This window comes from Oreochromis niloticus, linkage group LG2, assembly GCF_001858045.2.
Source record: "Oreochromis niloticus isolate F11D_XX linkage group LG2, O_niloticus_UMD_NMBU, whole genome shotgun sequence".
NCBI lineage: Eukaryota > Metazoa > Chordata > Actinopteri > Cichliformes > Cichlidae > Oreochromis > Oreochromis niloticus.
This window is the reverse complement of record NC_031966.2, coordinates 4958665-4978835: the sequence shown is the minus strand read 5'-3', so window position 1 is coordinate 4978835 and position 20171 is coordinate 4958665. Positions and strand designations below refer to the sequence as shown.

Genomic DNA, 20171 nt, shown 5'->3' with positions numbered 1-20171 from the left:
TTTTTGTGATACTAAATAATAAAGGAAACAGTGTGTGTTTTCAGCAGTTCTTGTTATAGCTTTATTTTACTGATTACAATATTACCTTTGTAGATTGTTGCTACACTGTTTCAATCCTGTCATTATAAAAGAGTGGTGGAATTTAAATAAATTAAATATAAATGGATAAAGGTGAGAAAATAGGGTAGGAGACAGGCAGAGAGACACAGAGGGAGACAGAGAGTTTAATGATTCCAGATGAGCTGAGTGGTCTGCCTGACAACTGAAATGAACAGGAATCAATAGTGAGAGCGTCTGTCTGCAGCAGATAAGACACACACTCACAATGTTGACTATTAAAGACGACAGCTTGAGATATTACACTATTAGTTATGCTATTTTTAATCAGCTATCATATTTAATTAATTCTTCAGGTCAGATTCTATCTGAGTGTCTAACTGCGAGGTGTGTATGGTGCGAGGATTCTGCCTCTGTGTGTGAGTGGAGGATGGGGGGCTTTTAACCCTGTAATGGGGAAGAGGAGGAGGGCTAATCTAAAACACAGAACCTTGAAAAGACACAAAATAAAAAAATGGGAGGAATAGATGAATCGAAGAGATGGATAGTAGAAGTATAGCGGCTGAAATAAAGAGAAGATGGGGAAAAAAATTCACTGAAGCTATATCTATAACACTAATAAATAAAGCTGTACTGCTCAAGGTTTTGAAATCCAGTGGATTTGGACAGGTGTCAGGTTTGTTGATAGTAGACATATTTTGTCAGCGCTCTTTATTCTTGCATTTTAGAAACCTGTATGAAAGTATTACTGTTTTTTGTCAGGCCTTTCGAGCTTTGAGAGGCCTCATTTACACAGTGATAATGTAAACTCACAAGTGTGACTACACAGCGTATAGCAGCTCTGATCACTAACACTAACGGACACAATTATTCTGACTGATATTACAATCAAAAACAATCAAATTAGTGCAGCAAATCTCAAATCCAGTCTGGAGGCTCTATGCTGAAAGACCAGCTCCATGAACATTATATTTATGCAGAGCCAAAGCCAGTGGACACAGTGGAAGGAGGGGGAGATGAAAGTTGTGGGTGTGATGAAAGCCTCCGTGTCACACCACACCTTGCTCTGACCAGCCACCGGCATGAGATCAGGCAGCTCAAGCTGCTAATTATAGTAATTATGATTCATTACCAGCTGAGATTAATTTAATAAAGAGGAGACTGAGCAGAGCTCATTAACCTTCATTAGAATAATTACAGACACAAGACACACACATGCTCACATACACATGCGTGCTGACTGTTAATCGGGAAAGGGAGTTCTCCCATAGCATCTGTTGGCCCACACTGTGGAAAGTGGGACTACCACTGTATGTGTGTGTGTGTGCTTTCTGTTCGTACTGTCACAGTGAGAAGCAAATTTCATCATAGTAATAATAAACTCAGACAGAAAGGACACATATTTTGCTAATTTTGCAAATACTACTATACAGAACTCTAATTGATATGGTTATTCTTTTTGCTGTTTCTCTGACTTCTTCCTCTCTGAATATAACAGAGCAGCACTACAAATTGCATTAAAGAGATATTAGGGTCAAAGGCCAGAACGCTAGGCACACAGCTCATTACACTCACTGATGTGTGGAACCAGGGTTGGACTGCTCTTAAAACTCATTCTTTTAAGACTTGAGCGGTTAATATTCTTCTAATTTGACATATATGCACCTCAAGTCACATGCAGTGAGGCTGCTTGGCTGGATTTCAACTGCAGAATAAATAATAATAATAATAATAATAATACTTTTCCATATTCACTTGGCTGAATCAACACTTCCTCTCTGTAGCACTGTGCAGTGCAATGGTGCTGCTTTATGCAAATATTTTCTAAGGTAAATAAGCTGCAGTGATGTTTAATATAGTTAATATACTGACTATTTTAAAATAAAGCTATAAAGCCTCAGGGTGGAAGCAGGAAGTAGATCAAATGGGTTCAGCTCTCTGATTGGTTAATCATGTCCCATTGTTTCAGTCATTATTTTACTCAACTTTTAATTTCTTCCTCCCAAGGATCATTGAGCAAGGCAATTACATGGAGCTGACCTTGTGTATTAGGACCGGGGAGGAGGACAGGAAAGATGTCCCGTCACCTCGCTTTCTTTCTTCTTTTTTTTATATTTTCTACAACAATATTTTTTTAAGTGTGGCGTTAGAGCTTCCATCACCATTCCCCTCTCCTCTGTGGCTGAAAATGAGAGTCAACGGAATATTAAGTCCCTAGTATTAGAATAAACACGTCGTGTGTTAAATCAAAATCCAATTCTGTGGTCTATTATTTTCTGGCATAGTAATGACTGCCAAGGATTAGGAATCAATATTTCACTGCAGCGGGGACATTACCGGCTTTATTCAGGCCGTAATTGAGTTTTGAGAGAGGCCCTGCCCTGGAATCTGCATTAAAGATAAGGGCTCCCTTTCATGTGGATGCACAAGTAAAGTGCGAGCGAGGCGGCGTATTACACATCAGCTATAAATTAGAGCACACGGCTGTTAACCTCCGAACGCTAATGTAACTCGCTGGTTAAAGCTAATTCTAGAACTAATAACTGAGCGCTGTGACTGTGTTCCAACTATCTGCACACCTGCTATACGTTTACTTCACCTGTTAGCGAACAAAGCAACATTTCACGTGACGTTCAACCTAAACAATTTAGCGTCGTGAGATCCGCGAGGCGACACCGCGCGCTGTAAAGTGGGGACAGCCAGCGCTCTTCCCGCTCTGTCTCTATTTCTCCGCGTGCTCTGATAGCGAATTGGCCCGGGCCACACAGCACCACCCGCGCGCTTGCAGCCTCGAGATAATAGCCTATTAGTGCAAGTGGGATTAATTTGTAGCCAATTACAACCCGTAGAGTTGAATAAGAATGCATAAATAAGGAGGGAGATGGCGACACACAGGCCTACACACACACACACACACACGGGGACAAATGTATGGTAGAGGCTCCTCGACTGGCCTGCTAAAAGCCAAAAACGGAGACGAGAACTAAGAGAGAGAGAGAGAGAGAGAGAATGAGAGGGGAGAGAAAGGGTTCTTCACTTAACTAATGGGGGGAGAGAGAGCAAGAGAGGGGGGCGCAGGCTAGTTTTAACTATTAGAGAGATAGATCAGTCTGTCCCGCCTTCAACTCCTGTCAGGCTTCCAGAGCGCGCAAGGCTGGAGGTCGGAACGTCGCGCGCTGTTTATGTGTGCGTGCCAGTACGGGATAACGGCACCGTACAAGACGGACAGACAAAAGATCGCCAGAGACGCTGAGTTGCAGCGTCCGATGTAGAGGATGAAGGCCGGAGAGAAGAAGTTTAAAGTTTGACGGAAGCAAGAGTGCAGCTAAAGCTCTTATTCTGCCCAGACTGTCCGGATGCCAATGGAAAACTTTACCTGGGTGAACACATCGCTTGAGACAGAATGCTGACGGGACACATGAACCGGCCTGTGGCGTGAACTTGTTATTTGACATGAGTATCATCCACGCTCTTTAAAACGACTTGGTGTTGATTTGTTTCTTTAAATTTTCAACTCTAACGGATTGTTATTATATGGGAAAGGGAGAGTAAAGTGATGAACCGGGACAGAGCGGATGGGGTCCAGACCGTGATAAGCCGGGAGAGAGCTGCGGCGGGGCCAGTGACGGACGCCGTGCCACCCGTTATGAGTCGGGACAGAGCGCTACCGGCGCCCAGCGGCGGGGACGGCGTCCAAACTGTGGTGAGCCCGGACAGCGTTGACTTGTTAGACGGAGCCGCCGCGGGGGAGAAGCGGCTCTTCTCCAGCGCGGCCGCCGGCGGCAGAGATGCTCAGGCCACGGAGAACCACTCGGAACCTCCGCCGACGAATCCGGTGTTGGCCCCGCCACAGCAGGTAGGCTAATACGGGCACGAGCAAACTTTATGAAGCGCCACCGGAGCGGTGCGTGACTGTAGCAGACAGTAACGGCAGACTCTCAGGTAGCCAGTATAGACCAGTAGACAGGACACAACCGGGACACTGCAGCATAAATAAAGAAGCATCGAGGTGGGAAGAGGGATGGCACGAAAAGTAGCTGGGCTAGCAGAAAAGTAAGAATTCTTAGCACAGGGAGCAGCCGAAGCACCGAAACTGAAGACAGTTTTTAAAATAAAATTATTTGGTTACTTTGTCCTGTTGTGTAACTGCTATGATTCTTTGTTTTTAAAATGTGTGTGGCCCGTGTTGTCATGTTATGGGTCACATTATGGAGACGAGGCCTTTAATAAAATGCAGTTGGAGAATGCGACCGGAAAGATACCAAATAAAAACTTCTAAATTAAAACCATTCAAATTCGTTTCCGTAAAGAAGGACACCGACTTTTATTTTGTTATTATTATTATTATTGCTCTGGATTAATTAAAGCTATCAGCTCTTTTTCGTTCGTTTCTGAACGAAATTTATTGGTTTCAAAATAATTTAAAGTAGGCCTGTTTGTAAAGAGGGGAAATTCTCTATATTTTTTCCATAGACCCGAATTTTGTTTATTCTTAAATAAAACGTGATTGTGTTTATTTGCAGCTCTGATTGTGGTATTTTTCGATTCGACTATTCTTATCACCAGTTGTTAATGCGCCCCTGGGTCTTTCTCCAGAGGATCCCTGGGATTATTTAAAGTGAGAATTACAATATTAATGTAGGATTATTCATGTCGACATGCTCAAGACTGGCCTCATTAATAAATGGATGATCCTAATCAGGATGTAATGCAGGGAGGGGTGGAAACAGAGTCACTGCACCACCTTTTATCTGTCTTATACACTTGGCTACCTTTTTGACTCCACATAAATTAGGATATAAAAAATCTGAACATTTCTACATCACACAGTAAACCTTGTGCCCACATGGAGGTTCAAACTGGGTAAAGCAGTATTTTACCTTAAGTGTAAGCCTTCCCTTGAACTCACAGATTTTCCAACCAATTACGTGTGGAAATGTAAAACTGAAGTTTTAAAAATCTATAGACTGCACTACTTAAAATGGGATTGATTCGTTTTTCTTCTGATAGCCTATTGACCGCTACACAGCCTGCGCAGGAAATGCAGCTGATCTGTGTTCATGTTTGCTTTATGAACACATTTTACCAGCTGTTTTATTGGATGTGATGTGTGCTGCCAACACCTAACACTCGGATTTGTCTTACTTCACTCTTTGACTTTAACACTGCTTACTACTAATAGTAACAACAACAATAATAATAATAGTAATAATAATTAAAGTGGTCATTATTAATATTACAAATAAATATATAGCTGTTAAAATGCGTGGCAAAATGTAATTGTGGAGGGAAAAAACAAGAAAAAAAGCAAGTTCAAATAAATTCAAGTATACGGGATAAAAGGCCGGCGATAATATCTTCTTTTTAACTAAATAAATCATTCGATTTGTTACTCTCCAGGGCCCCATCGGGCACCGGACAACTTCTTTCTCCGTGCTGGACATCCTGGACCCCAACAAGTTCACGAGCAGCCGGCGACACCAGCTGCAACAACAGCACGTGAGCCACCGCGGCGAGCTCGAGCAGAGCGTGTACGGAGCGGAGAACCGGAGAGGAGGAGTCGGGGAGCGCGAGCCCAGCCTCGAGGCCAGCAAGGGCTACGGTGCAGACGAATATCAGAGCAGTAAGTCTACGTGGACTTCAAACCAAGTCCATTATTGAATCATTTATTTATTTTTTTAATTTCCTTTAATTTCCCGCCATTGCGTCAGTAACGTCGTTTCTTCCTGTTCAAATGTCTTTAAAAGCAGCTGAATTCAGTCGAAGTGCTTCTGTTACTTTTGAAAGTCCCCTTTCCTTAGAAACCACTCTGCTTTTAGTGATTCTGTAACATCCTTTAACGTTTTAAGAATTTTTTTATATGATTAAAATAGGTGTGCGTGCTCGCGTGTTTGTAGTTTGTAATTAGGTTATTTATTTTCTGTGTCATTCAAATCATATTTGTTCTAACCCGTGAATGAACTGATTTATTCATATATAGTTAAACATGCCTACATTAGCCTGAGTGAAACCCAACCAATGAAACCATTTTACATAGACCCCAATTTCGAATATAGAGCTTTTCCATTTCTACTTTAATATAGCCCGTTTACGCTATTTATAAATAATACATATTTTGTGAACACCGCTGGGCTTTTCCGACGGAAGAAAAGTGATCCGGAAGAAGGCCTTTCTAATTCGGTTCATATTTTAAGGGCACTGCATTGTTCGGTGTGGTTTATCTAACTGTGACCTAAGGATTCTGGTTTTAATTACCCACCAGTTGTTCTTGGGCTTTTGTTTCGTCCGTATGACGGAAGTATGTTCTTACTAAACCCTGGTGTCACACAGAAATCTATGTTCCAGGCCACTTATTCTTGTGATGATGTAAGAGATCAGAAAAATCACGATTACGGACCATTTAAAAAATTGGAAGAATGGGGAGAAAACCAAAACCAAAAAAAAAAAACTAAAAACTATGGTGTCTGGAGGAGGATAAAAACAGTTCTTTTCGCAAACGAGCTCTTTGGTTTTAAGTTTAAAACAGCATCTGTTTTTATCTAGAATTAAAAAGAGCAAAAAAGTTAATTGGCTGCAGTTCCTGTGTGTGATCGGTATTATTGGTCGGTAAATACTGGCAGGTGTACACTGAGTTCATGGACCCCACGTAAACGCATTAGCTCCAATCAGCTCCATCTCCTCGATTTCATATTATTATACACCAGTATTGGACCTCTTCCTTCTTTTTTTTTCTCTTTTCTTTGTTTTTTCCGTCACATTTTTATTTTTCCTTATTTATTTATTTTTTAAATCTCTCATTTGTTTTCATTACATTTCCCGTACATTTTACAGATTTCAAATCAACAAAATTCTGACTTTATTTTTCAGAAGCAGATACAGGCATGTGCCCTAAATCATAAATAATTATAACTTCGTGATATAGTCGCGCTGGATTAAAAACAAAAGCTCAGAACAAAAAGAAAAATAAAGAAAACAGTAAAAACATCACAGGAACAACTGCACTGCTGTTGTAGTTTGTATACTATTATTCTGTATTATTATACTGACTGCCAAAAAAGTATCCCAGCAGTACAGACTATAATAAATATAGTTGTAACATCAAACAAGGTTTTATTTTTAACGACTGTAAAATCAGGCCTTTTAAAAAATTAAAATTTAAATTAGAATCAGTATATGATTAAATGGCTGACGTGTTTTTAGCAATAACGAACAAAATTATTATTAATTTCTGTTTATTAGAAAATGGACAAGAAACCATCTCACCAAGCATCATGGTTCCTTATTTCTTAATTATTTTTATTAATATAATAATAAGTATTATTATTAATACTTATAATACTAATACTATTATTAATACTTATAATATATGATCATTATTATTATAGTATATAGTATTATTATTATATATGAGAAAAATGAAAAAAGTGGACATTTTATGAGTGAATTACATGTAAAAACATAATCTTATTAAGCTATCTTTTCTATAATTTCTCTCAACTAACCCAGAAACACATTCATTAAAGGTTTCATACATATTTGGTCTCTGATTTAATCTATAAAACTACACAGTCTTACTCCAAATGATCTAACACATGCTCAATGTCTTTTTTCAGTGGAAATCATGCAGGTGGATTTGTCACTGGTTAATAAATGCTTTTATTTTCTCACTTTTTTGGGGGGCACATGTAGGACAATATAATGTCTTACATTATAGTTTTTTTAAAATATAATTTAGTATTATTCGAGGTGTAGTTTACTTTTTCTTGTCATTTAAAACTGTTGATGTTGTCGATATTAAGGACAAAAGGAACAGCATAATTGGGCCAAAAATATCCAAACCAATTACATGAAAAAAGCACACACAGTATTTTTCTAACATTAGCAATAAGAGCATTTGCAGGGCTGTAAGCACATGTGTGCTGTACACGTCGATGTGAACTGTGCTCGGTGTTTTCATGCAATGCAAATACTGTATGAAAGCTTAGCCTGAACGTCCAGATCGTTTTTGTCCCTAACATATTATTGCACTACTGAGTGCAGAGTAACCTGGCATTTTGTATTGCACATGTAAATGCTTAATTTTTTAGTATGACTCCAACAGCAGCCTCTAAATGTTTGGATGATACCAACTCAGAAAGAGTTACGGTTTCATTAAAGACTAAAGCACCATGTGCTCCTCTGAAGGGCTGATGTAAAAGCAGTCGATTTGCAGCTAAATGATTTAATTGGACATTTAAGAGGTAGGGATCAGTGACATTCCAACAATGCCTATTAGCTTTTTTCTGCTGATCTGTGGTACCTTAAAATCCACCATAATCCAATGCTCCATTCTTATTTTAGCACACTATTAGTATCCAAACACAATTTCTTTTACCTGATAATCATCTAGTATATTTTACAGTGTACAATAAAGTATGGTGACCAGTGTATGGTCATTTCATACCTTTTCGTTTCGTCTGACGATACTGTTTTCAGAACCTTCTTGATCTAATTGCCTTCTTATTTCTGTCGATTTTATCATTTTATTTCCAAATATTGCCCTCACTCATTTAGCCACAAATGAAGTAAGACACCACAGACTTATGATGCAGTAATCATGTGATGAGTAAACTCCAGAAAGTGGAGCGCATAGCAAAAAATGATGATGGATACCAGATGACACAGTGATTAATACTAATGGAGAGCAGAGAGTTGGCAGCTCAGTATCAGCAGCTCATTCTTGCCCTCTGGCTCTTTAGCAGTTTACTCAGGTTAGGCTCATGGCTGCTCTGTCTTTGGAAACTTGACATGTTTATTCGTTCAAGATATTTTTAAATTCAACTGCAAGTTTCTGAAGGAAGCATACAGTGGCCAAAATTAGGACCACAGTTCAACACTCACTGATTATGCTGGGAAGAGACTGTTTTTCCATATAGCAGACAATTAAGCTAATTACAATCCTTAGCTACATTTTTTGATTAACTGGCCTCCCGTGGCAACGGTAATTATGAGGAGATAGGGGTAAATAGATGGGCCAGTAAAATTTAGTACTTAGAAGACCACTGTTTGCTTTATGGTCAACATTGTTTCTTCTAGCTGTAACCATTTCATAATCCATACTACCAATTTATTACTGCAACCAAGAAGCTGAACCTAAAAGTATTTATTTGAAGCCATAAGTGCCATCAGTGCCAATCATTCCATGTTTGCACTGATCACCACCTGCACTCATGTATATATCTATCTACTTAGCACTTTTAATTTTTATTTTTATGTTTATTTAAGCGTTATATGACAGTATGTTTGCACTAAGTACCGCAGGAATTTCCTAATGTTGTAAACCTGCTCAACATTTGGCAATAAAACCCTTTCTGATTCTGATTCTGATCAATTCTTTGCAGTGAAGATGTTTAAGGGTATCTATATTTATACCCTTTGAAAAAAAAAATTCTGATTGTAACTGATGAAATAAGACTTCAGTTGGATATTACAGAAAAAAATAAATAAAAAAGCTCTAGTCATTTTATGAAGTCTGTATATTGTGAGCTAACCTGTTCATATGCATGCTTGTCAGAAGCTAATAATTTGAATTACACAATGCACTGTGCTCCCTCTTCGTCGCAATATTTTGGTGTCTCTGTTTTTGTAGCTGTGACATTTGGTACCAAATCTAGTTTAACTAGCTTAACTTGCTAGCAGTGCAGAACCATGGTTAAACCATGCCTAAATATCTTAAGGTACTGGTAGTGATCCAGGTAGTGAACTACTTACATAAGCCTAAACATGAGCTTGGTATGGCTTAATCTGAACAAACCACTTCATTAAGCTAAGGTGGGTTGTAGAGACAAACCACCTGTGTAACCATATAGGATGGAGAACTTGTTGGATGTTACACGTGGCTGAACTCTTTGTTGTGTCCGTTCTTCTAGAGGAGGGCTTTATATACAGAAGTCCGGATGAGGAGGACTTCCACAGATCTGGGACCCCGGACTCAGAGGCTGCAGACGGGCCCTACAGCAGTGAGGAGAGCAGCTCGGCTCTTCCCAGTAATGGAGACAGAGAACTAGGCCAGCACAGCCACCAGGATCCCAGCAGAGACACAAAGACCCCTAACGGAGGCCCCACAAGCCAGATCACCAGTCCCCAAACCAATGGGGGCCAAGGGGCCAAGCCCAAGAGGAAACGCTCTGGCTCAGACTCCAAGTCAGGGAAGCCCCGCAGAGCCCGGACTGCCTTCACCTACGAGCAACTGGTGGCACTGGAGAACAAGTTCAAGTCCACACGCTACCTGTCAGTGTGCGAGCGCCTCAACCTGGCCCTGTCCCTCTCCCTCACCGAGACCCAAGTTAAGATCTGGTTCCAGAACCGGCGAACCAAATGGAAGAAACAGAACCCTGGAGCTGACACCTCGGCCCCCACCGGCACGGGAGGAGCGGGAGGCACGGGAGGCACAGGGGGAGGAGCGGGAGGAGGCTTGGGAAGCCTCAGCCCTCTGAGCCAATCCCCTCCAGTCAGTGGGCATCTGGCCATGCACACAGGCTACGCCAGCCACCATCACCCCCCTGCTGGGAGCCTTGTCCAGCTGCCTTTCCTCACCGCCAGCCACGTCCTGTCTCCCTTCATGCTGGGGACACAGAGTTATGCTGCACCTGCGTTCTACAGCACACACCTGTAGATACACTCTCACACCTGTAGATACACACACAAACACACACAGAAACCCTGACTGAAACGTCCCAGTATGAACTGCAGCACAGCGTTCAGCTCCTCCCCCTTTTTTACTACCAGCGTTTAAAGGCTTTAATTTTATTTTGATAGAATGTTAATATCTTGCAGAACTGTACATAAATCTATGTTCTAGCTCTGAATGCTGTTTTAAACACCGTAATAGACAAATAGTTGATCTCATTGTTTTTTTTTTCTAAAGTCTGTAAAAATATTGAATGTTTATTTAAGACTTGAGAATGGCTTGATCTATTGTCAGTACCATGTAACTCCAGCTGTGATCGTTTTCATTTCTTTTATTTATTGAGGTGGTTAACAGTTTCCATAAAATCCGTGGATGTACTGAGTCCTCAGCTCAACATGGTATTGTCCTTTGATATTAAAATGATCACAATTAAACAGAAAAGTATCCCAGTGATTTTGTTTTTAATAACAGTGAGCTGAAGCGTTGAGTGCTGCAGTGCCTCAGAGGTAAGTAACTTCCATGCAGGGTTTGGGTGTGAAGCTAATCCTGTGCCTGTTGGTTGGTTTGGATATCTGTGAGATTTCCTGTTTGTCAAAAGCAAACCAATAAAAAAATCCAAATGGCAACTGGAAAATATTTATGCGAGGAGGGGTTTTGCGAAAAAACAATACAAATCTCTAAAACGATAAAGATAACTACAGTGAAATGACTTTTCCTTCATAGAAATATGAGACGTGATGAATATAATGTCGATAAAATCTTTCGTCAATGTTTTGACAGACAGCACGATAGGCCAATGACAATAAGAACAGCACTGAGCCGAGCCAATCATGTGGCTGGGAAACAGACAGAGCCGCGTGATATGGAGAAGTTGAAGTAGTCCGCACAGACTGCAGCAGGAGCGGCCGGACAGCACACGTGCAAAGTCCGCCAATAGCGTGAGATTCTTTTATAAAAAGACCAAGTAAATAGATCATTTTAACGAAAACTGGAGCCACAGTGTCACAATGTCACTAAATGTTTTTGTCTCAAAAGACCAGAAAACTGTTGAGAGAGAGTGCAGTGAGAGTTTGCAGTTGTTGCTTCTTTGTCGGACTTTAAATAGTCAAACTGTGCTTGAAGCATGTTTCCACAGAGCCAGTAACAGGAGCATCTGAAGCAGTGCCATGCTTGCATAGCGCACAGCTGTAGACATCCCATTTCCCGTGCTGAACAGTGCCGAGCGGCCTTTCTTTAAACATTTCATTATTTCAGATGATTTTGTTTCAGTTCAGTTCCTTCAGCTGAGTGCATGCCAGTTTGTTTATGTTCTCCTTTATTTACATTTGAACATCTTTAATTTAAAACAATATGTTTTTGAAATTTTATCTTGTAATGATGTCTACAATATTTATCCGGAAGTGACAAAAATGTAGTTTTTTATTTGTCTGTTTTTGTAATACTTGAAGCTTTTGATTGGTCAGGATTAATTAGAGCTGTCTAATGTTCTGCACGACATTTATGGTCTGACACAAAATGAAAAACATTTAATCAAAATGAATCTTTTATCTTCAGTTAAAAAAAAATAAAATAAAAATAAACCCAACTCTCCAACTTATTTTAACTTTACAAGCCTCAGTAGTGAAAAAGAAAGTTTTCACAGGACTCTCTGCAGTGTTGGGAAATCTAAGTACATATTTAAGAGGAAACGGCATCAAATCCATTTGGTTAATCAGTCATCAGTAAGTGTAACCATCTCTTTGAGTGGGATTATTTTGTTTTATGTTATTATCAGAGAAAAGCGCCAGTGTTAGTCTCTGTTGCTTAAAAGGGGAAAGTGCTGTCGCAACCAGCATGCTTTCCATGCTGCTGCTGTTAAATATGAAGAACATGATTCACACACTGCATATAAAACATGGATCTAGTCATCCTCACTGTAAGCATGTGGACTTTTTTTTTTTTTCAAACTTTTGAAGCCATCCTCAAATGGCCATTAGCAAAATTAGTTTTAGGCATTTCTGCATTGGATGCATTTTTCAGCCCTCCGCCCAAAATAGGAACAACAAAGGAAGTAGAGTCTGCAGCATGATGTCAAGACTTTGTTCACCGACATCGACAGAACACTGTAATGACAGTATACACTGAAGGAGGTCAGATATACTCCAAAAAGATACGTCTCCTGCATATTAATGATAGAAAGCTTCTTTAAAAAAAAAAAAAAGCAGCGGTCACCCTTCAGTAGTAGTATTCTTTCATTTAGTAAAACGTGATATAGAGTAGTATTTTTTAATTTCTCATGAACTTTGCATATTTATGCAGTGTCTGTCTGCTAGCATGCCTCCATCACTTTCTGCAATTACTCCACTGCAAGAGGCCACAAGTGTTTCAAAGGTGCGTTGATATAATCCCTGAATAATGTGTGCAGTGTGTCCGGGTGCAGGTGCAGTGCATATCACTTTGACTCCCATGCTGAGACCCAAGGTTTCCCAGCACAACATTACATCACATCCTGAACTTGGTGCTAAAATTTGATTGCATCATACAGAATACCAAGTTAGAAGACATGGGCACTCTGTGCACTCATATCCAGTAGCTTAACATTCTACAGCCAATCATATGAAACTGCTTAGAACAACTGAAGTTCTAGTTCTGTTAATAGTTTAACTTGAATAAGCTGTGTTGAGGTATGGGTTCAGATCTCAGCACAGATCCCAACTTTTAAAAACCTGGCACTTCAGTAACCCCTCATTAGTCAATAGCTACAGATTAAATAGCAAAGCCCGATACTTATGTACTGAAACCAACTACTTCCGCTTGTCAGCTTAAGTTAAAATGTTACATTTTTCCTCTGATTATTTTTTTAGCATTTTTTTTTACTTTGTTTGTTACAAATATTCAGGTTAAAAAACTTTCCGAATTATTTGTAATGAGTTATGTTCACAAAGTCACATGTGCAGTACTCTGTACAGCTTGCATGTCATGGGCCTGGGTCTGTGACCTGGGGGTCATGTGTTATTTTTTGAGTTTAATGAATATTATGAGTTTTATTCGTCTTTCTTAATCATTTATGGTTGTGGTGTGATCTGCTCCTCGTTCCTCGCTTCCCTGTGGGTTGTTGTGTCAGTTTTGCTGCCCCACCAGGTCTGGAGAGTCCCTGCCTTGGAGCCAGCCACACCTGTGATAATCACTCACCTGTTGCTGATCTGCCTAATCAAGGGGCTCTACTTAAGAGAGCAGTGGAGCAACAGTCGGCACGGGATTGTTAAACTAGAAATACAGTTAGTGCGGTACTCGTGTTTTCAATACTCTCTCGTTGGAATGGTTAGCATGTTTCGTCGGCCGGTGGATGGGACTGTACTCATTGTGGCATCTCTTGTTTCCAGGATGATTACGGAGACGTGTGGAGGGAGCAGTACACAGTTGAACACAGGCACCGAGCAGGACGAAGCACAACCACGCATCACGGAGAGGAATCACGGCACAGGGAATTAATTGGGAAAGCACACACTGTGGACTGTTGGCACTGTTTTTTGTGTAAATAAACACACTTTCTCCATTCTAAAAGTCCAGCATTTGGGTTCTCCTTCAGCCAACCCATGACATTGCATCCTTTAGGACAAATAATTAATATTTCTTGTTCAATACCACTGCTGATAGCACCTCCGTATGTTGTGACCAGGATGCAGCAGCAGACTGAACCTCGACTGAAACCTGCTCCATCATCTCATCTTTGCAGATGTCCATTTATAAAGCATCAACAACTCAAAGGTAAACATGATATTAGAAAATGTGTTAGTATATAAGGCCTTTAAAACAAATAAAAAATAAACAGCTCATATGTCAGCTGTCGGCAGAACTGTGGGACTGAACAACTTCAGATCCCGAGTGTGTGAGGACAGAGAAGGATCAGCTTTATTTCAGATTTGAGAGATAAACTTTATATTTCAGTTTGTGATGATTCTGTTCTGTTTGTGATTACAGGAGCCGTCCGCAGATTCAGACCTCAGCACCACCCAGTGACAGCAGACAGATCATCCTGTATCTTCAATCTTTGTAGTAACTCCAAAATTAACTGATGAAAACAGTACAAAGGTTAAAGTACCACATGTGCTGTCAGTGAAAGCTGCAGCTGTTTTATTGATAAATTTAAAGACAAAAAGTCAAAAGGATTAATCACCCATGTAACTGTGTCACTATACATCAGCATTAACAGGACCTCAGTTTGGTGTTTCAGAAAACTGCTGATCTCAGACCTGCACAACTTCTGTTTTAAACACTGAATTTACTCAGCTACATGAAGAGCATGTGATGTTTTCTCTGACACAATTAAATAAAACCTGATTAAAGTCAAAGGTTGTTACTTGTATTTGAACTAAAAACTTGTGACCTGGAATTCTTTCACTGTTTTTTGACAATAGTGTGTTATTTATCATAAAGTAATTCAGAGTCATTCATACCAGAGTAACCAGAGAGCACAACATATATTTAACTTTCTACAGGACTTAAAGCTATTATATTATGTAAAAGTCCAGACCCTCTGAGGATTGTCTGAGTACTTCTAACATTACACAAAGCAAAGGTCTCCATCAGTGTTCATGAAATGCTGAGTTTATCCTTCTTGTGAGGGAGCTGCTGGTGAAGATCACGAGCCCTGCTTGATCCCTGCGATGAGTTTCAGTCTTCCTGGTGTTTGTGAAATGATGCCTCTCACTGTGGGTCAACAGTATATGTATATGTGAGAAGCAGATTTTGTATTTACTTTTCTTTTGCCAATCAAGATAACTAAAAGTATAATTTTCACCATACAAATACTAACCTTGTCACTCCTGCACTGTCTGTTTTGGGCTCTGGGCTTGTCCTTCCCAGCGCTCATGAGGCTGCTTTATAAATAACAGACCCTCTGTCATACAGTTTGCACCAAAAATAGCTCAGGTAAAATCAGCACCAGAAGCACCAGAAGAGCTTGTACCAGTGACCCCCCAGAAACCCAGCATGCAAGAAAAAGGTGGCATAGCTAAAAATCTCATTCTGACCGGTTGGTCAATTGTTGCCAGTTTGGCTAGTCGATAGAATGTTTTATTTTTTTTCTCCCCTCTTGCTAATTTTGACCTGTTGGTCCAATTTTGGCTAATTTCTGATTTACATAAAGCGGCTCCCCTCTGGCATGGTTATTTTGTTGGCCCGTTGGCCCTTGTCTGCTTGTGGCCCGTTGGCCATTGACCGTGATTTTCAAATGGCACCTGTTATTACTAAAGAAACTTATCATATTTTGTTTTTTAGTGAAGTGGCTTTGGGCTTCAAAAGACACCGGGCGTGTGGAGGCAGTCGTTGGGCCATACAAATTGTATGACTCTTCTTTTCGCACACTGGAGGACAGTGGGTGGCTTTCTGATGAGGTAAGTGAAGTAATCATTTTTGGTCCTAGTGGTGGTCTGTAAAAATAACCTTCTGTTAATCCAAACAGGTCATTGACGCATACCTGCACTGCCTCATTAGGAAACAAAAGGCAAGTAAGAACGTATGCCGGTTATTTCACAAAAGCATTTTATACAATTTTGTAATCTTTTAAAAAAACCTCTTGCATTTTTCAGAAACCCGTGTATCAGTTGTCTTGCGTTGTTGCAACCTCTCTGTTTTCTGGGAAGTTTAAATGTGTCACCAAGGTAATGTAGATGTTATATAGGTCATATAGTGCATGTTATGTAAATGAATCTAAACCTTTATAAACTTAAAAATATTCCACAGATGTTGTTTCCGGCTGAGGACATTTGGTTGTGCCCACTGAACTTCGGTGCACACTGGATCCTTGTGGTACATTGTTCTTTTTAGCAGCATATTCTTATTTTGAAAATGCTTACAACTGATTATGTTTACTTAAGTTAGTGTACTACACATATTCTACTAAATACAATTTTTATTTTAGGTTGTCAAAATCTCCTCACGATCTGTACTGCTGTTAGACCCTCTTGGAAATGAAGGTTGTTATGAAAGGAAAATTATGCGTAACTGGAGGTATTCATCATTCATTAATTATCTGTTTTGGGTTGTTTGGTTTGTGGGGGGGGTTTATATTTAGAGCAAAATGCTGGCTACATTTTAAAACTTGTTTTATTTTTATTAGGAATTTTCTGAAGATGAAAGGAAAGGAAGAGTCCCGAGTGGATTGGAAAATGGAGACTGCCACACAGCAAGCAGATGGACTCCAGCAGTTGTGGAGTTTTAGTGTTGAAGGTATTTAATAAGCCATTGTATTTAATTGTATTTATTGTATTTAACTAGAATTAAGTTAATCAATTGCAATTACTGTAACATATTTTACAGTTTGCCGAACACTACCTTATGAGTGGAGAGGTTACTAGGGTGCTGTCCACTCCAGAAGCCATTGGGCTGCAACGCATAGAAATTGCTTGCGAACTGCTAGAACATCAAAGTAAGTTGAGTCATGTGCTTTTGTATTGCAATAGCACTTTCAGTTTTGTTTAAAAACTGTTAGGTTGAACGCCGGTGTGTTTCTAGGTAATGCTGATGACTACTGTGTGGTTTGTTCCATGCTGGAAGCCGATCCTGAGTCCAGTATGATTGAAATGGTAAAACAAATAAACCACAAATGCAATATACAGTGGCTTGCAATAGTATTCGGCCCCCTTGAACTTTTCCACATTTTGTCACATTACAGCCACAAACACGAATCAATTTTATTGGAATTCCAGGTGAAAGACCAACACAAAGTGGTGTACATGTGAGAAGTGGAACGAAAATCATACATGATTCCAAACAATTTTTACAAATAAATAACTGCAAAGTGGGGTGTGCGTAATTATTCAGCCCCCTGAGTCAATACTTTGTAGAACCACCTTTATCTGCAGTTACAGCTGCCAGACCTTTAGGGTCTGTCTCTACCAGGTAGAGACGTTGTTCTTTCACGTGGAATTCCAATAAAATTGATTCATGTTTGTGAATGCAATCTGACAAAATGTGGAAACGCTCAAGGGGGCCGAATACTTTTGCAAGCCACTGTAGTAATTATTTTGTCATCAAATTCGTAATGCTGGTTAACACACTTACACCACCCCCACCCCCCCTTCTCCCTCTTCAGGTGCAGTGTGAGTTTTGTCTCAGATGGGCACATTTTGGATGTGCTCAATATGAGAGCAGCCTGGTCAAGTACTTGTGTAAAAAAATGTACATAATTTGTTATGAATACTGTTTCTTTTTCAGTTCTTTCTCCCTGTGTTCTGTTGGATCTATAAATGTCAAATATATATATCTGTAAATATATTCAGTAAATATATACTGTAACTATAATGGAGTGAGTTCATTGTCAAAGTTTATATAGTCAGATGTTCCAATCACTTCAATGGTGACAGCTGTATAACTTAAGCACCTTGGCATGCAGACTGCTTCTACAAACAAGTGCCAAAACATGCTACCTTTGTTATTATAAAGTAGAAGCATACTCTATAATAACAAAGGTAGCATGTTTTGGCACGTAATTCTTCCCGTCAAAGTAGAAGCATACTCTGACGGGAAGAATTACGTGCCAAAACATGCTACCTTTGTGAATGTGACCTACAAGCAGACTTTAATGGGTAAAAAGAAGTGTCAAACCGTACTGGCTTTATGAATATCAGCTACAAACATACTCTGATGGGCAAAGTTAAGTGGCAAACCGTCATACCTACTTAAATTTGTGCTGGAATTATTGTGTGGCAGCAGAAATGTGCATAAATTACGTACAGTAGGACATTTTGCCAAAGTAGGGCAGTTTGTCATAAGGCAGCGTAAAATTATCCTACGGGTAGGACGTTTTGCCAAAGTAGGATGGTTTGTCAGAACACCGGCCTCCAACTCCTAAAGAGACACGGGTATCCCTAAATTTAGCAAATATTAGCTTCAGGCTAGCTTGCTACGACGAATAGGCTAATACCAGCATTTTACACCAACTTCACCAGATGTAGCTAAAAAAACTAAACTAATGTCCAGTCCAGTGGGACAGCAAGGAAAGATGACAAAAAATGATTACTTACTTGCGGTTTAGAGGGTCAACCTGAAATTGAAGCAGCCATTGAAAGACGGGAAGAGAAAGATGGCAGCTTGGTCAGCACTAGTGGCCTCTATAATGTATGCAAATACATGCGGGCCGGAATCCCCCACCCCCACCCAGCGCGCCCCCGGAGGCCAAAACAGTGCCAGCAGAGTGAAACTGAAAAATGGTTTGAAACCGAAAAAAAATGGATTGAAACTGAAAAAAAAAAATTGTAAGCGAAAACAAAAAAATTACAGTTTCAATTAATTGTTTTTCACTATCAAATATTTTTTTCGGTTTCAATACAAGATTTTTCAGTACATTTATTTCAGTTACAATATTTTTTTTCGGTTTCAATATTTTTTTCAGTTTCGTTTCAAGGTGGCATCGTTCTGATTCCATAGAACCCACTGTTATGTAGCAGGCTGTAAACATGTTCAGTAGTTTTTGCTGTAAAACTGGATGTTTTAACATGACGGTCATTGAGGACTCACTAACTTTTTTAACCAGGATCAAGTGGCCACTAGAGGAGCGGCAGGTTTTAGCATATCTTAATAATAATAATAATAACCAGCCTTCAAATGATGGCTGATGTTTGGACAGCTGTGAAGGGAATAGTTCTGTTGACGCAAGCCAGTGGTCTCAGATCGCCCAGAATACTCTCATTAGATTTGTTATGATGTCATCATTGCAAAAGTACTGACTGAAAAACATGTTCCATGTGCCTGTCAGACAGTACAAGGACGCCGTGTCTGCTGGGGAGGAGTGCTGGTGGATGCACAAGGCATCAGATCAAGGCAGCAGCAAGCAGTGAAGCCAGGAGAGGCAGAGCAAATCATGGATGAGCTGAGCAAGGGCGTAGATTTGGTTTTGGCATTGGTGGGGACGGATGATTCAACCACCGAACCCTGCGCTGTTTCTTTTTTTTTTTTTCCTTTTTGTCTTTGCTTCTTCATTAAAAAAAAAGAAAAAAAAGGGAGAAATATACTTGCTTACATATGCTATTCTACATGCTTTTAAACCATTTAAAATTACAATTCATAGTTTTATATGTGAATTATATAATGTTAAATTACTATTAAATAAATGACTGATTTTAGACTTTAGTTTACTTCAGCCATATTCCATATAAATCAGGTATCATACAAACATAAAAAAAAGCTTCAAATAGAGTCATGACAATAAAAGAATATGACTTTAAGGACATTACTTCAGTTATAGTGCACCAACATCTCTTACACATTAGCACTAAGGGAACACTGAATGACCTGATGGTTTTTGTCCATAAAACTACTCATCTAAGATTACCACAAAGTAAAAGATCTCTCAGCAAAATTATGCAACCTTTTAGGCACTATTGCCCCGATCAAGTCAGTGAGCTGGGACTTTTCATTCTAAACATGAACTACTGTTACAGCAACAGACATGGACTACTGGTGC

The 20171-nt window shown here is 39.7% G+C and overlaps 1 protein-coding gene and 2 long non-coding RNA genes across 4 annotated transcripts; all 3 read left to right on the top strand.

Annotated features, from left to right (window-relative positions):
- Positions 1–2896: 2896 nt before the first annotated feature.
- nkx1.2lb (NK1 transcription factor related 2-like,b) lies at positions 2897–11162 on the top strand. Its single transcript, XM_003454299.5, has 3 exons — positions 2897–3913; positions 5458–5680; positions 9966–11162. The coding sequence occupies exons 1-3, from the start codon at positions 3614–3616 to the stop codon at positions 10709–10711; spliced, it is 1269 nt and encodes a 422-aa protein (XP_003454347.3). The 5' UTR covers positions 2897–3613; the 3' UTR covers positions 10712–11162.
- Positions 11163–13724: 2562 nt separating this feature from the next.
- Positions 13725–15057, top strand: LOC109203148 (uncharacterized). 2 transcript variants are annotated; one of them, XR_002063071.2, is made up of 3 exons: positions 13725–14239; positions 14385–14473; positions 14687–15057. It is a non-coding gene; the product is annotated as an uncharacterized LOC109203148 (long non-coding RNA). The 2 variants fall into 2 exon arrangements; XR_003221372.1 differs by having other exon boundaries at positions 14363–14473.
- A 1237-nt stretch (positions 15058–16294) lies between these two features.
- LOC109203146 (uncharacterized) lies at positions 16295–17880 on the top strand. The gene is made up of 7 exons (XR_002063070.1): positions 16295–16368; positions 16451–16516; positions 16629–16717; positions 16827–16936; positions 17027–17135; positions 17222–17292; positions 17802–17880. It is a non-coding gene; the product is annotated as an uncharacterized LOC109203146 (long non-coding RNA).
- Positions 17881–20171: the final 2291 nt, after the last annotated feature.